This window comes from Dipodomys merriami, unplaced genomic scaffold (assembly GCF_024711535.1).
Source record: "Dipodomys merriami isolate MVZ:Mamm:240054 unplaced genomic scaffold, mDipMer1.0.p SCAF_3, whole genome shotgun sequence".
In the NCBI taxonomy this organism is placed as follows: Eukaryota; Metazoa; Chordata; class Mammalia; order Rodentia; family Heteromyidae; genus Dipodomys; species Dipodomys merriami.
Window position 1 is genome coordinate 108,315,576 of NW_027204492.1, and position 16,262 is coordinate 108,331,837.

The 16,262-nt window shown below is 37.9% G+C and overlaps 1 protein-coding gene across 5 annotated transcripts in view; it reads right to left on the reverse strand.

Annotated features, from left to right (window-relative positions):
- Positions 1-14,737, reverse strand: part of Cnksr2 (connector enhancer of kinase suppressor of Ras 2) — a 220,159-nt gene extending 205,422 nt beyond the window's left edge. For 2 of the 5 annotated variants that reach the window (XM_070040728.1, XM_070040725.1), the window contains exon 1: positions 14,120-14,736. In XM_070040728.1, the coding sequence (XP_069896829.1) occupies positions 14,120-14,183 (64 nt within the window). In that variant the 5' untranslated portion in view covers positions 14,184-14,736. Of the gene's footprint in view, positions 1-14,119 lie in introns of all 5 variants that reach the window. The other 3 variants (XM_070040726.1, XM_070040727.1, XM_070040729.1) reach the window with 3 other exon arrangements.
- Between the last annotated feature and the right edge of the window lie 1,525 nt (positions 14,738-16,262).

A 16,262-nucleotide genomic window follows, 5' to 3' on the forward strand; every position in this document is an offset into this window, starting at 1 on the left:
TAATAAATTCACGACAGGCTAAAAGACAGTGGTTACCATACAATAATGACTTAATCTTAACTTCACTGAACAACTTCCATTTATCCCTAATCTGAAAGAGTGTCTATGTCTACTTTTCACCATCTGCATTTCAAAAGTCAAGCAAATCATGTTATTTGCTTTTAAGTCTTTAACTCTTACAAAATTGTTTATACTACTGTACAAACTAATCACTGAAAGTTTTTTTTATCATTTTATAAAAATTATTACTGGAAAGTTTTGAAAAAACTTCAATGTTTTGTCACCTTACTCGGAAAGAAATTCTTTTTAAATGGAGAATCTTGGAAAGTTAAACTATCTTTTCCAGCACACCACATTCGAAGGATTTTTCTTCAAACCCTTGATAATTAATTTGTGATCTACAAGGTTGTTTCCTGAAGGTTTAAGTACAAAGCATTCTTACCTTACTAAAACAGAAAGAATTAAACAAAACAAGCTCTCTTTCATTCTTTTTTTTTTTTTTTTTTTTTTTGTCGGTCTTGGGGCCTGAACTCTGAGCCTGGGCTTTGTCCCTCAGCCCTTCAGCTCAAGGCTAGCGCTCTGCCACTTGAGCCACAGCACCACTTCTGGCCTTTTCTGCTTATGTGGTGCTGAGGAATGGAACCCAGGGCCTCATGCATGCAAGGCAAGCACTCTACCACTGAGCCACCTTCCCAGCCCCTCTCCTTCATTCTTTTGAGCATAGCTAAGTCATACTATGTACAAAAGCAGAAGCATTTCACAAAGATCACATTAATGCACGATTAATGTGGTAGCCACAGAGCATAAGGTCAGAAAAAGACATTAGCAGTAACTCAAGAGGACAATTCTATGATATCCATACCAACATCAACAGAACAACATACTTTTATGAAGGTAGGTTAATAAGAAAAAAATCAAGTAAGTTAAAATAGTGACAATTATATTTCAATTTAGTGTCAAGGAAGAAGTATCTGGTTAATGCATCAAGTTCTTGGTCACAGTCTCCTATTACTAGAGTTTGCTCTTTTAAAAATTTTCACATCACTAAACTAAAAAACAAAAAAGAACCGAACTAAAACGGTAGAGGAATTGAGTGCAAGTATAAAAGTAGGTCTATTTTTAAAATTCAATGTAATTTCTTGGAAATTACAGGAGGTCTTAAATTCCAACCATCCTCATAATCCAAACTCAGTTGCTAATCACACCTAACAGACCCATTATGTGATGAAAGTAAGGTGTTATAGTTAATGACAAGAAGAAAAACATTGCCTCAACTGAAGAAAAATAACCAGAAAATGCCTTTCCATTATATTCAGTTTCAGCAAATCAATCCTAGACAAGTATCTGCCCTAAGTAAATATATGTGCATATTTATAGACACATTTATATTGATACAGCTGAAAATCAATTATTATAAACCACAACATTTACTTGCTCAAAAATATTCATGCCTTGTTTAACATTCCTGCCTAAAGTGTCTGCAGAAACAGAAATTATAATTAGAACGAGTGCTGGGAATCAGACTTTGTTAACAAGATTTAGAATAGCACACTCTTCTGTACAAGAGTTTAACTGCAAATTGGTTAACATTGAGGTAAAATAAGCAGATGGTGCTAGTTTGGGGCAGTTTATTATTAATGTGTCCAAAGAGGCAAGTAAAATTATTTATATATGAGACATTGCTTATTATTTGTTATTACCAAATTTAACATATATTAAACTATAACATTTTAAATTTAAATATACATTTTATTCCAGTATAGTTTTAAGATCTACATAGAAGCTGCAAAATTGGTATTGAGAATTCCTTATGTACCCATATTTCCCTAGTATTAGGGAAGTCTCATACTCATATGGTACATTTGTCATAACTAAGGAGCCAAAATTGGAACACTGTTAATTTCATGCTTTATTTGGATTTAATTAGTTTTTCCTAATATACTTTTTCTTTTCCAGTATACAATCCAAGACACTATAACCTATCTTTTTAGCCTTCCTTTTTCACTTTTGACAACCTTAACAAATCTGAGGACTATTGGTCAAGTATCATTTAAAATGTCCCTAAATTTGGAGTTTTCTAATGCTGTTTTTTTTGATTGCCAGAATGTGATTACAAGTTGTACAGGAATGCCATCCTCATTATATATCACATCAAGGGAACATGATACCAAGTTTTATGAGAATGTTGGTAACAGTCACAATTGCCATGTTTCTGTGAAGTTACGTATCTCCTCCTTTCTGTCTTCTATATTGTTTTCTTTGAAGCAGGTCATTAAGCATAATCACAAGCAAGATATGGTAATGTAAGAAACACCTCCTTGGTGAGGAGAATATGTGACATAATTTATTTGGAATTATCTAAGGTGGAGAACTTGTCTGTTATTTATTGAATCATTTATTTACATCAATATGAAATCATGGCTATTTCTTTCATAAAAGTAAAATGGTGTAAAATTCTTTCATAAAAATAAAATACATTGGACTAACATCCAGTGCTACTTTAGTCTTCAAATTTTGGGGGACTTGAACAGACTTGACATGCTGGTGTTGGGTTTTTTGAGTGCTTCATTATTTACTAGCACTGTAATATGCTCCAGGGATCATCTTATTTTTTCCAACTTTGGAATCTGCCATTTCTCCAAAAGGTTGTGGTGCTTTCCCAAACGCATCCTAAATACTCAATAGGAATTAGTAGGGTGACAAATCAAATGGCTCTAGACTGTTATTACTTCTCTTAATATTCATTAAAAAAAATAATTTTAGGATCTCCAACTGTATTTCTATTTTCTTATACATATGGAATAGCATCTGAGTTTATTGTTCAGTTAAATCCATATATTCATTGTAAGTAGGTAAAATGTCAATTATTTTTTCCTACAATCATACTATCTACATTTAGAACCCAAATTATTTTATTATTAACCATTTTACTTTTTATTATAGGAAGGGTATATTAATTTTTTTGTGAAGGAGAATTGCTAATGTAGGCTAGTTCTCTATTATTCTCCTTTATTTTCTATACTGTGTATATGTTGGTTTTCAGTATCAATATTAGAATTAGCTGGTAAAGTAGATTCATTTAAAAAATCTTAAAAAAATAAGCAAACAATGCCTTTAAATATTAAATCAGAAACATCCTAAATTAAGATGGAAATTAACAGTATTGTAATATTTAATAGGCTATCTCCTCTCAGTCTGCTTTTAACACAGGATGTCATCAATTATTTCAAGGAAAGTGATAAAATTCTCAAAATATTCCCAGATAAAATTAACTTTAATTCATAGGGATTTAAAAGGCTAATGAGTACTGAAGAAGAAAGATGTGCTTTGCATAATAAGTGGACAATGCTAGGGCAACTTCAAAATATTGTTAATTACAACAGTTCATAGCAATTATTTGTTTAAAGTGTCTATTGTCCTCGGTACTGTGATAGCTTGTATAAAAATCCAGGAAACTTCAATCCATTCTCTTCACAGTAACAAGTTATTATTTTTACTTACTTTCAACTTGCTATTCTAAAGCAGGCTCACTTCCATTCTTTATTGGAAAACAGGGAGAATTTAACATTTTTGTATTTTTCCTCTGAACAAATAAGATAAATATACAAAACTATATGCAGCCTTTAAAATGTGATGCAGATGGGTTTGTACCTTTAGCTACCATTTTACAAGTAATCAACAGATGAAAAAATATCTCTAGTTCAACCTGATCACTCCATGACTTGTATTCATTATACAAATGTATTCTGATTACAATTACATTTTCTCTTGCACTTTAATGCTATGATCTCATATCAATATCTGGAAAATAATAATTGTTTCATACAAACAACTTTAGAGAAGTAATTAATATTTGCTGAATTTTTAAGGGCTTCACACTATGGGGAAGTACTGAATAAAATTTGCAAAGAAACACTGGTGAAATGCAGATATCAATGCTAACCACTATGTATTTTAATTAGCAATCCCTTGAAGAAAAAATATCTTCTCAACATTTAATTAGAACAGCAGTGATATGAGCTATTTCTTTATCTAGGTCTAGATTCAAGAGGCAACACCAAACTCCCTATAAAGTAGGAAAGCTAACACCAAGATTACAGTTATGTGGCCTCTTTGTCACTAGCTAGAACTATTTGAAGCAGAAACATCTCCCTGTACAGACATACCCTATTGGAGGCCAAATGGACACAATAACCACAGTTCACTTTAGTAGATAAGTAGGACTAAGGAGAAGATATAGAAATCTTTGAAAGTATTCCCAGAAAGTATAGAAGATATAGAAATCTTTGAAAGTATTCCCTTTCATGTCACATCTAGCTCTTTCTATACAATAGAAAGAGCACATATTTTAGAACCAGTTATAAATCAAATATTCAAAAGAGATGCCTGTATACCCATGTTCATAATGGCACTATTCACAATAGCCTTGTTACAAAATCAGCTTAGGTATGCACGGCAGATGAATGGATAAAAATAATATTACATAAAGGGACCACAAGATGGGAATAGATATGATATCAGGAAAATGTTGTAATGAAACCCACTGTTTTGTACAGTTAATTAATGTGCAGTGTACTTAAATATGTTCAATATAAGTGTAGAGATATAATTCATTCAACATTTTTAAGCAAAAATCGAAGCATGTTTCCTCATCTATAAAGTATAGACAATTCTAATCTGTCAGGGCTCACATAAGCAAAGGGGGAACCAATGCAACAATGATATGCAGAAGACAATATGTTGGATATGATCTGTACAACTTGGGGGTGTGGGTGGGGGAAGGAAAGTAGGAGAAAAATGAGGGAAGGGGTAACAAGTTTAACAAGAAATGTACTTATTACCTTTCTTATGTAACTGTAACCCCTCTGTACATCACCTTGACAATAAAAAATTAATTTAAAAAAAGATAATATAGAGAAAACTACACAACACATGGCAGGGAATAAGTACTTAATAAATAACATGTATTATTAGTTTTGGCTCAATAAAATGACCAGCAGAATGCAATCTCTTTCTTGATTAAAAATAAACTTTAGGGGCTGGGAAGGTGGCTCAGTGGTAGAGCGCTTGCCTTGTATGCCTGAGGCCCTGGGTTTGATTCCTCAGCACCACATAAGCAAAATGAAAAAAAGCCAGAAGTGGCGCTGTGGCTCAAGTGGTAGAGTGCTAGCCTTGAGCTGAAGAGCTGAGGGACAGCGCCCAAGCCAAGTTCAGGCCCCCACGACCAGACCCAAAAATAAATAAATAAACTTTATATTTTCATGTACTTACATATAATGCATTATTTTAAGTATTCAAGATAAAATGTTGTCAACGGTAGGGACACTTCTAATTTGGTAACTCTAGGTAATAAAAAAAAAAAAACCTTTATTGTATAAGAAAAAAATGAGAAATCTTGTGTAATTACTTAATCCTTCCATACCTAAATCCACATAGCTAAGAAATGCTGGCAACAGGTTATAAACCAAACATCTTATTCCAAAGTGTTATTAAGTGTACTGTATTATATATGTTGCCAATTGTGTGTGTGTGTGCGCACGCGCGCGTGCGCGCGCCAGTCTGGGGCTTGAATTCAAAACCTGTCACTGAGCTTTAGTTCAAGGCTAGCATTATATTACTTAGGACACAGCTCCACTTCTGAGCCAGAAGGTCTCATGGACCTTCCTGCCCGGGCTGGCTTTGAACTGTGATCCTTATATCTCAGCTTCCTGAGTAGCTAGGATTACAGGTACAGCCACCAGAGCCTGGCTTGTTGTCAATTTTTAAAGAACAGATATCTCAAGAAATTAAAAAGTGAAATCTGAAAATAATTGCATATGTTATGTAAACTGAGTTCTTCATCCACTAAATTGTATATCCAGTTCAGCTGGGGAGGGGGAAATCGATGTGAAACCCAATTCCATCATTGAATAATCTTATACAATCTGTGTTGAGATGCTAAACTCCTCTGATCACTGTCTATTTAAAACACTGATAACTATTCCCTTTCCAGTTTGGGTAAATTTTAGGGAGAATCAAATTGTATTATATAATGCTTATAACAATACTCCTTTACAATGTTGGTGCGGGGGGGGGGGGGAGGCGGGGAGGATTGGGTTGGGGGGGGAGGCTGGGAAGGGATGTGAAGGTAAACAAAGGAGGAGGCTGCAATACTTGATAAGAAATGTATGCATTAACCTGCCCATGTAATTGTAACCCCTCTGTACAGTGTGTTCACAAAAAAATAAAAAAAAATACTCCTAAGGATAAAAAATACAACTCCCAAAATGTAAAAATGCTAACTAAACGTCAAATCATTTCTAACTATATTTTCAGTATAAAAGACTCTTGGCAAACACATTACTTAAAAACACAATATTCTTTTTATACAGTCTTATATGCATTATTAGAATGATGAGCATAGACATTGTTCATATATTAAGGTATATTGTATTCATAAACTGCTTTGTTAAATGTCAACTCCTTTGTACAACTACTTATAGATAACACAATAAAGTTATTTTCAATAACAGCCCAGTGCAATAGTCACAAATTCCAAACAACTGGAATTTCAATTAACAGCTTTTTACCATAAACTCAAAGCAGTATGTCTATAAAAACTGAAAGCAAAAAAAAAAAAGCAGTATGTCTACAGGTCACCTAGAAAGAAAAACTTGTCTAATCCAAAATATTTCCCAGAGACAACTTTTTTTTGCATGTGAGAATTCTACATCAAATTGAATGCTTCTGATCTAATAGCTAGAAGGCATGGAAACAGCCTTCTGAATAAAAAAGACTTTGTGGCATTGATTTTAAGTTGCCAAGAGAGATTGCCAGGAAGCTCCTCCTGGACTAATATGTTGGGAAATGGGGAAGAAGCCCTGACATAACTCACTATATGGAACTTGGTTTCTAAATAAGCTCCAGTAGGCCAATAGTAAAATTAGCAATTGGACTACTATATGCTTATTTTGAGCAACGTTAGCAAAAAAAAAAAAAAAACCCTACATTTTCTCTTGTATATGTACTTATAAATACTTCAGTGGCTTGTCTTAAAAAATATATAAATGAATTGCCCCAAATTAAAACAAGAACTTTCATCTCTGGGAGGAAAAACCACAACTCCTCAGGATTATGATCCTTTTTGAAAATAATGTAAATGAGTGAAGAAAAGCATAAGAAATAAATGCCTATAGTGCGCATATACAGCACAACAAAATTATAGCAAGTATTCGGCAAATGTTAAGGTTACCCATTAATGCAATAATTAGCCATTTGGTTAATTAATCATTAAGCCTAGTATTTTATGTTTTGTAAATTAATAATATTTTTATTATCTTTAAGTAGTTGTACAAAGGAGTTGCCATTCAACCCAGCAGTTTAGGAATACAATGCATCTTGAAAAATGTCACACCATAAAAGGTTTATTAATTAATTACATTATAAGCATAACCAGCATCTTGTTAGAAAATAGTTTTTATAATCTTTGATAAACTTGAAAAAAAAAGTAAAATCCAGGATGTAGGCCAGATTTCTATTGATTTGTTGTAGGTATTACTTCAGTGAAAGTGTTGCAAGCCTGTTTTAAAATAACAGATGAAAAAAAAAAGATGAAAAAAAATAAATAAAATAACAGATGTATCCAAAACAAAACTTTAAAGTTCAAGAAAACAACATAAAAAAGGACACTGGACAACAATTAAAGGGAAAATAACACAATGTGTTTTCTTCTTATCTACCATTGTATCAGAAGACTATCCAACCTACCCAACATACTAACTTCTAAGTATGTTAATGTCAAGTAAATATCTAACAGTCATGTTGTGATAGTTAACATTGCATACCAATTTTTATTTATCATATATTGATGTCAGTGCAAGTTTGGAGTTAAACAATCTTGGTTTCAAGATGCTGTAACTATTACCTTGACTGAAAAGGTCATATTTTGCTCTTTGTGGAAAAAGGGATAAAAGGGAAGAATCAGAGTACATTCATTTTACCTTTTCTAAACCCTACGACCACATCTCAAACTTTTCCACTGATGTCCATAACTGCTGAACAGAGTGTACTCATAACCCTGGGAGGTATATGGAATGCAGCTTCAAACAGCTTGCTGCAAGCCTAACATTCCTGTTAGGCTTCTGCTCTCATCTTTAAAGTCAGACTAATTTTCTTTTCTACTTTATGGACATAATATCCATGTTTGCTTAAATATGAAAATAATGTTTAAAAATGCTTAGCAAAAATAAACTCTCCAGTTCCTTTGATTATTTGACTTTTACCACCATAGAAATAAACCATTTTGAGGAGCAGAGGCTTATATTATTCATAAAAAATGGATTTTACTCACTGAATGTTATCCAACACAATGATTCCATATTGAAGGCTATACTTGCTGCTTTTAGACAGTAAGCCATGACAAAACTCATAAAAATGAAAAGTTTTAGACTCCAGTTTTCTTTTCAAAATTACCTGCTCCCTCCTTTAAATTTGTAGAGCTGTTCCATCATTCTACTCCATTTCATAGAAGCTAATGTTTTGTCTTTCACAATAAGGCTTATGTGTGAAGTACCATAAGTAAGTCACATAGAAAGTTAGGATTTTTTTCTGTTAGATCTCTAATCTTGTGCTACAAGTGAAATGATAATTTATCATGGCATTAAGAACATAATTAATCCTTGAAAGCCTATCTTCATTCTTCATATAAAAATTTGGACCAAAAAAATCTAAATATCCAACAACATCATGTTAATGATGTAATTAATCTTCAAAATAACCCATTTTAACATCATTTCTAAATTATTCCTGAGAAACAGATTTAAAACAGCTGTACCAATGCAATACACATTCTTTGTGGGCTTATTTTTGGCAGTCCAAGTTTTATAATGTGGTATTTATTTAAACTCAGGACATGATGAGAGTTTTATTGTCTTTATGAAATGCAGATTTGTTCTTGTACTTTTTTGCCACCTACTCACACTCCTCCTTCACTTTCCCTCTCCTGCCCATCGCTCCCCTTCAACCAGACAACCCTAGACAAACCCTTCTGGTTAATCATTCTGTTTCAACTCCAGTCCCTTACAGTGTCTGTACATTAACACATATACTCTGTTTAGAATATGTCTTGATAGTTCAAATAGTTGATTAAACCACACCCTCCCCTTAGACGTCTTCCTGATTCACAATATTTGCATAAGGCAAACTTTTAAAAAAATGACCATGTACAATTGTTAGTACCTGTCTTTGTATTGGCATAGGCTTGTCAATGTCATTGTCATTTCTTACAGCAGCCAATTCCTCTAAAACAAAGAATGACTTATGTAAAACAACTTATTAAAGCATCTTCTATGAAAATGCATTTAGTAAACAACATCTCAGGACCAGAATATAACCACATAAGCATATTGTCTCTTCCTAGTTAGGATTAAATTATGAATGCTAACCTAAGAAGCAAATGTTAACAACACTAAATAAAAAAGGGCTTCTTGTGAACGATGTATGTTAAAAGGTGTATTCTTTGCATAAAACTACAAGGATTTTCCAAAAATGTTTGGATCCCAAATAGATGAATGTTAGTGTATATCTAGTCACTTTGAATGATACAAAAGTCTATTTTTTTCTAAAAGAAGTTATGCAACCAATTCAATCAATTAAATTTAATATGCTTTTTATAGTATATAGGGTTTTAAGTTCCTGACAGAAAATGACTTCTGATCTCTCCCTCAAGAAAATTTAACTCAAAATTATGACATTTTCCTCTTTCGATTAAGATAAATTTCAACCTAAGCTCTAGGTCCAGAAAGAAAAAAAATTACCAAAGACCATTGTACCTGTCAAAACTTCTTTGCCTCATTAGAAGGCATACATTCTCTGCTAAAGCATTTAAACTCAGCATTTAACTTTTATACTGAATAGGCCTTACTTCCTCACTACATTTTCCTCTATTATAAGGTTGTGTGCAAAAGACTGGTTTTGTTTTTTATACCTAACATAATGTATCTCATTTTCTCTCCTCAAGATGGCTGAGTCATGAAGACAGAAATTATAAGTCAGAAAATTCTTCTTGTAAGAAAATAAAAGGTTTAAGCAGCAAAGAGTACAGCAGTCATGTATGGTATGGGTTGAGGGGAAAAAAAGTCTTTAAAATTTAGATTATTTGAGGGATTATGATAATACAAGTTTGGTGAACGTTAAGTTCCAAAGACCACAAGAGAAGAGCAGCAATGCAGGTCTGGTGGTTTACTCTGGAAACCATAACCATTTTATTTGACCTAGAGAGTAAAGATCACTAGAACAAAGATTTCATGGTAGGAGCTCATCTTAGAAACATAACTACCTTAGTCCTCTGGATATTTTGTCTCAAAACTGGAAGAAGTATGAAAAGAAAGCTGGAATTACAGGTGTGAGATGGACAAAGAAAATTAGTAATAAAATTACTAAGAAAGGCCCTGAAGTGTTCAGAGGTTTTTGTTGTATTTCAGTTAGTCTAAGAACGGAAAAGAAGTGAATTCAAGCAACTGCAGATAATGAGTTATCTCCAGGCTCTGAAACCAAATAAATAGGAACTAAAACTTAGAAACAAATATTAGCTTACTCTGCTGCCTAGGTTTTGTTTGTTTGTTGGCAGTGCTCTACCACTGAGTATGCCCCTAACTCTTATGCCCCGGGATCTTTTGTTCCCAGACTTATGCCTAGATCTTTATTCCCCCAATAATTTCTGTCTTTTTTTCACTTTGAAAAGATCTAAGATTTCATCAAAGCTACAAGAGGACTGAGTATAATTGTCAATTGAAGAATATTGAATTTATGTATGATAAATATTTCATCTCCAAAAATACTTTTATAAAAATAATTTTAGTTCATTTAAAGATTTATAGGGGATCTCCAAATAGCCAAAATCATTATCAGAAAATTTCAGGAATATAACTACTTATTTTACTGATTCATAAGGAGTTTGTATATTTGCTGCAACTAACACTGACAATGTATCACGTCAAATTTCCACTGTCAATAGAAAATTTGGTGACTATTAACAGTGGAATTAGGGGTGCACAAAATTACATCTTATGTCTTTGATATTAAAATATAAATTTATATTTAAATGAAAAGTAATATGTCAAATGAATTGCTATGTGTAAAAGGCCCTTCAGAAATAATCTTCAATATATGCTACCAAACCTCAAAAATCATATAATTTTCCCCCTCCATTTTCCTCTGTGATGGCTAAGTTTTTGTAGCACTTCTCTAAATTGTCTAGAATGATAAATACATGACCATATCTATTCTTTAATGGTTTCTTTTCTGTTTAGTAAAGAGGAAAAATATCTTAGAAAAAACATAAAACACATACCTTACTAAATAGAGTTATAATTGTTCATGATTGTGACCAGCTGAAAACATTTGCTATATGCTTTAAATGTTAGGGATGATGAAACTGTCACATTTAGAGCATGATCTGGAGAACTCCCACAATGCTGTAGTCATCTGAGAATCTTGTTAATTCTTTGGTACTGCTTTATACCGTTATACATTATACAACATGAAATGAGGTTTAACCACCTCTGAGCTACAGTCAAGATTGGTAGGTGACTTTTAAAGCATTTTGAATCTAAGAAAAGGGTAAAAAGTATTTTGTAAATATCTTGTTAAAGTTTACTTGGAGAAAAGAATAGAGAAAAATTAATTAGGGGAACAGTGTAAAGTACCAGTTGAGGAAATGTTCATTTCACTCAACTACTTTGCAAAATGTCATTTTCTGATTGTATCTCTAAACAAATTCATGTGCGTATTACATAAATGTAAGCTGTAAGCAATGTGGGACTTGAAACAGATAACTGGGATCTGAAACAGGTAATTAAATCAGTCATTCTCTTCCAATCCTTTGTTACTGAAAGATACACAAATTATGTCTTGGCTACCTCATTGATCTTTTCAAGGAGTGCAAAAAATGCGTCACCAACAGGTACAAAAACAAATTACTCAATGTGAATATTATGTGCACTTAAAATCACAGCTAGTTATGTTAAGTTCAAAGAACCTGCGTTTTAGGCCGAAGAGATTTTTAAAGGGCTGGAATACTTGAAAACTAATAATGTGTCATGTCAGATTACATGCATCATTTGTTGCACTTCCTTCAGTGGACTGAAACTGTAGAAAGAAGGGAAATTGCAAGAATGTAACGGGGTGGGAGTTAAAGAAGATGGAGTATGCAGCACTCACTACAAGCATCATGGGAATTAGTAAGAGGTAGTCTATGAAGGCAATCCAATTCCTAGGGAGGCAAGATAGCTTTTCTTTGAACATTGCAGCAACAAAATGAAACTAATCTTTTAGTCAAATTCAAAGAAAGAGTTTTAACTAAAAAGTCTTGCTTCCTGCATATACTGTTTTTTTCTTCCATGAAGGAGAAACAGAGAAGACAGATGTTTTTCTATGTGTGAGAAAAGAGGGGGTGGGAGGGAAGAGAAAGGGGGAACTGGGAGGAATCTAGGAAGCTGGAATTTCAATAGCAAATATAGAAAGAGGATAGGCAGCAGAAACGATGAGCCACTGCAGGACTTTGTCTTAGTCATCTTTACAAACCCCATGGCACCTTAGCACAATGCTCAGAACACGGGGGACAGTGGATAAATAATGAGTTAGGTATAATTCAATTCACTCAGATTTACCCTGGTGCTCTGCAGGTACAACGCACTTCCCACATATTAGAAAAAGAAAAGGTAAATGAAGAATAATGGGGCAAGTAAGGGATAAAAGGGAACCAAAATAAACCAAGGAAAATCCACAAGAATAAGTGAATGGGCAGAAAATGGGGAGACACAGAGGATGGGATTGAGTTTCTCTCCAACACGTTCAATCCATTTAAATCCCTCTACTTTTCATTTCCAAATACCTAGAACTTAGAAAGTCTCTGGCTGCTAAGCAAGCCCCTAGGACAGGTTCATCTCTAGAACAGACATATTCAGAGATAAGCCATGGAGAGTCTATCTTACAGAGTTTGTGGTCAAGGAGGTCTGGTCAAGTAGGACCTCCAGAAAAGCTTGCAACACTTGGCAAGTGTCTTCCAAGTCTGGCCAGGGATCCTTTATGACATCCCTTCCAGCCCCTCCTCAGTTGGGTCTGAGAAGGTTCTCTACAAGCCCCTGAACTCAGACAACAGAGGGAGGTAGTGAGGCAGGAAAACCCAGAACTAGAGAAAAAGGCCACATTTGCGATTAGGAAGGTGAATGTGTCTGGCTGTGGTTTGCCAGCGGCAAAAGAGGGTTGGGGAGGGGTAACCCTTCAAGATGGAAGAAATAAGTAGATACTTGAATGTGCATCACGCTACACTTGGCATTAACAAATACCAAAAAGAAAGAAGAAGAAAAGCTTCGACGTTCAAAGCCTCCATCTGCCTGAATCTGAGGAGGCAAAAAGAGTCCAGAGGACGCACAGGGGATTGTGGGGAGCCCCCACCCCAAACCAGCCCAGATGCTGTCCCATGGGACGCACATTTCCCCCCACCTGAAAGTCACTCGCTCCTACCTCAGCCTACCTCAGCCCCAACCTCTACAGAAGGGAGGGGCACTGGTTCCAAACCGGGGCGACCGCATCTTGACCCCATTATGCAGACTTAAAAGTTGCCAGGAGAGTTGGCGCTGGAGAGGGCACCTGGCAGGGGCAGCCACCCAGGGGGCGTCAGGTTTCTAGGAACAAAGGGGTTGGCAAATGAGGCTATCAGGGAACCAGGTCCCGGGATGGTATGTGTGTGGGGCAGACAGTTCCCTCCCTGATCTGGGAGAAGAGGGTCACCGTGTCCTCTCAGCTTTGGGGGTGCGCTTAGGAAGGCTGGGGGAGTGGGCAAGATGCGCTGGGATTCCTTTGCCCAGCTCCTTGCTTTCCAACCAGGTGGCGCCCGCCACACTCTGGCTTTGCGCGCCCCTCCGGCTGAAGACAAAAGGAGATAGGGGGACCCCAGGCCCCTGCCAGTCGTCCCCCCACCCTGCGCCACCGCCCGGGCTAATGCACTACGATCCGCTGGTGGCAGCTCCGATGGCAGGCTGTGCCAAGGCGGGCGCCCCTCTTCCCCCCCCCCACCCTTCATGCCAAGACCCCAGTGTCCCAGGAGCCGCCTCGCCCTCCCCCAAAAGCTGGCATGTACCTTTCATCCAGTCCACGACTTGACTCGGAGACCATTTGCTCACTGGTTCCATGATGAGAGCCATGGGCACCGCGGGTGGGTTCCGCGTGGAGTGCAGAGCTCAGCCACCCAAACCAAGTGAGCAGCCGGAGCCGCTCTCAGGTGGGGTCTGCAGCCGGCCGCAGCCTCCCGGGGTGGCCCCCCCGCGTTGCACGCGGAGAAAGCAGGCGGCTTTTGTGCCGGGGCCTCGAGGGCTCTACGGTGTCTTCAGCCGACTGCGGGCAGCAGCGCGCTGCGAGCGAGCGGCGGGCGCCGAGGGAAGCGTGCCTGGGAAGCGTGCCGGGGTCGCGGGAGGGGCTCCGCGCTCCGTCCGCTCAGTCCCAGCTGAGGCAGCAGCAGTGGTGGCTGCGCCACCGGGCTCCGTTCTCTCTCCCCTCAGGGCTTCCTTCCGTTCATGGCTTGAGCTGCTGCAGACAAGGGGGTCGGGGCACTGAGGGGAAGAAAGCTCCGCCGCACACCCCGCAGCCAACTTGCCCGCTCGCCTCGCGAGCGCGGGAGTGAAGCCCCCGGCACGACGAGCTGCTTGGCGGAAATGACGAGGGGCCTCCTGCCACCCAAAATATCTCTCTGCAGCCCTCGGGTGCGGGGCGCGCGCTCCAACGAGCCCCCCGCCCCGCTCGCTACCGCGCGGTCCCGCCCCCGGGGCCGACGGCAGGCGAGTGAGACGCGTGCGCCTGCGCGTGTCCGCACGAGGCAAGAGCCGGGGGTCTGTCTGCCAAGAAGGCAGGTGCGGGCTGCTGGCAGCCTCGCAGTTACCTTTCCTCCCTGGGGGGTCCGCTTGAGCCCCGAAGTACGCGTGCGCAGCAGTAGCCAGCCAGGAGAGCCAAGAGTGCTAGTTCTCCCCCACCCCCCGCCCCTGGGTGGGTCAGTCAGTCAGTCAGGTGCCCAGTGGCATGAGCCAGCCGTGGCTGTGAGCAGTGAGACGGGGCTGTTCACTAGTTGAACACTGAGAGTTGGGGACTCTGCTCACCGGGGGAGAGGGGACGCCACGGAAGCGCGGAGGTTACAGGGAGCCCTGGGGCTTTCCTTGCTCTGGGTGGGCTTAGCAAGATGATTCCTGTGCACGCCTATGGAGAACGGTGACACGGAAAGCTGTAGACGGCAACCCGGCTCCGCTAGCCGAGATTGCAACAATGATGAGGCAGCAAGATCAGTGTACTTGCTGAAGGATCTCCTCCACACTCCCCATAATAAGCGGGGTCTAGATGCCCAACATTGACTGTGTCAATGGCAAACTGCCTGTCGTGCTGATCCTGACACAGGTCTCTCCACCCCCCACCCCACCCCTCCCCACACACACACCACATGCCTTCTCCAAGGGCTGTTTGGGGTTTTCAGCCAACTCCTCCAACACTGATTGCTCCCAGGACCAATTTCAGAGGATGTCATTTTGTGTTCAAATGTTCTTATATAAGAACCAACGGGTAGCAACATGATGCTTCAAACCTTGTTTTCTTCAAAATTCTTGCACAGGCTACAACACAATCCTCAGTCAAATACAGTTTTGCCTAGTGAGTCTTCACTTTAAATGACAAATAATCCTACAGAATACAGATAGAAACTCTCAACCACCATTACAGGCATCCCCCCCCCCCCCCCCCCGGTCTTCAATGGTTTCTTTGACTAAAAGAGAAACTTTGTTATTTCTGTCATCATTTCAACAATGTCAACAGGAATTGCCAGTTCTCCCAGTAACCATTTTTTTCCCTAACTCAATTTTACAAGCTACAAAATTTCCATTTTGTGCACCAGCATGACTTGATAACCCCCTTCCCATGCACACATCAAGAGCTGAAACAAAAGTAATTAAAATATTGAAGTTTTCATGCTCAAAGTGCAAAACAATGTTTACTAATACTTGTGTTTGGACTTGTTTACCATTGTAATAACCCAAAATTTACAATACATGTGAAAATTTGGAAAGAAATTTGGAAGATTAGACAAGTCTACACTCACAGGACTCAGGGCATTTTCCTGTCATAAACTAGATCATAATTGTCATTACCAATTTGTTATTGCCTGACCAAGACTGAAAGGTACTATATTTCCAAGTGCCTACATTTTTATTGTATCTAAGAACAAATCATATTGGTATTTCTAGAAA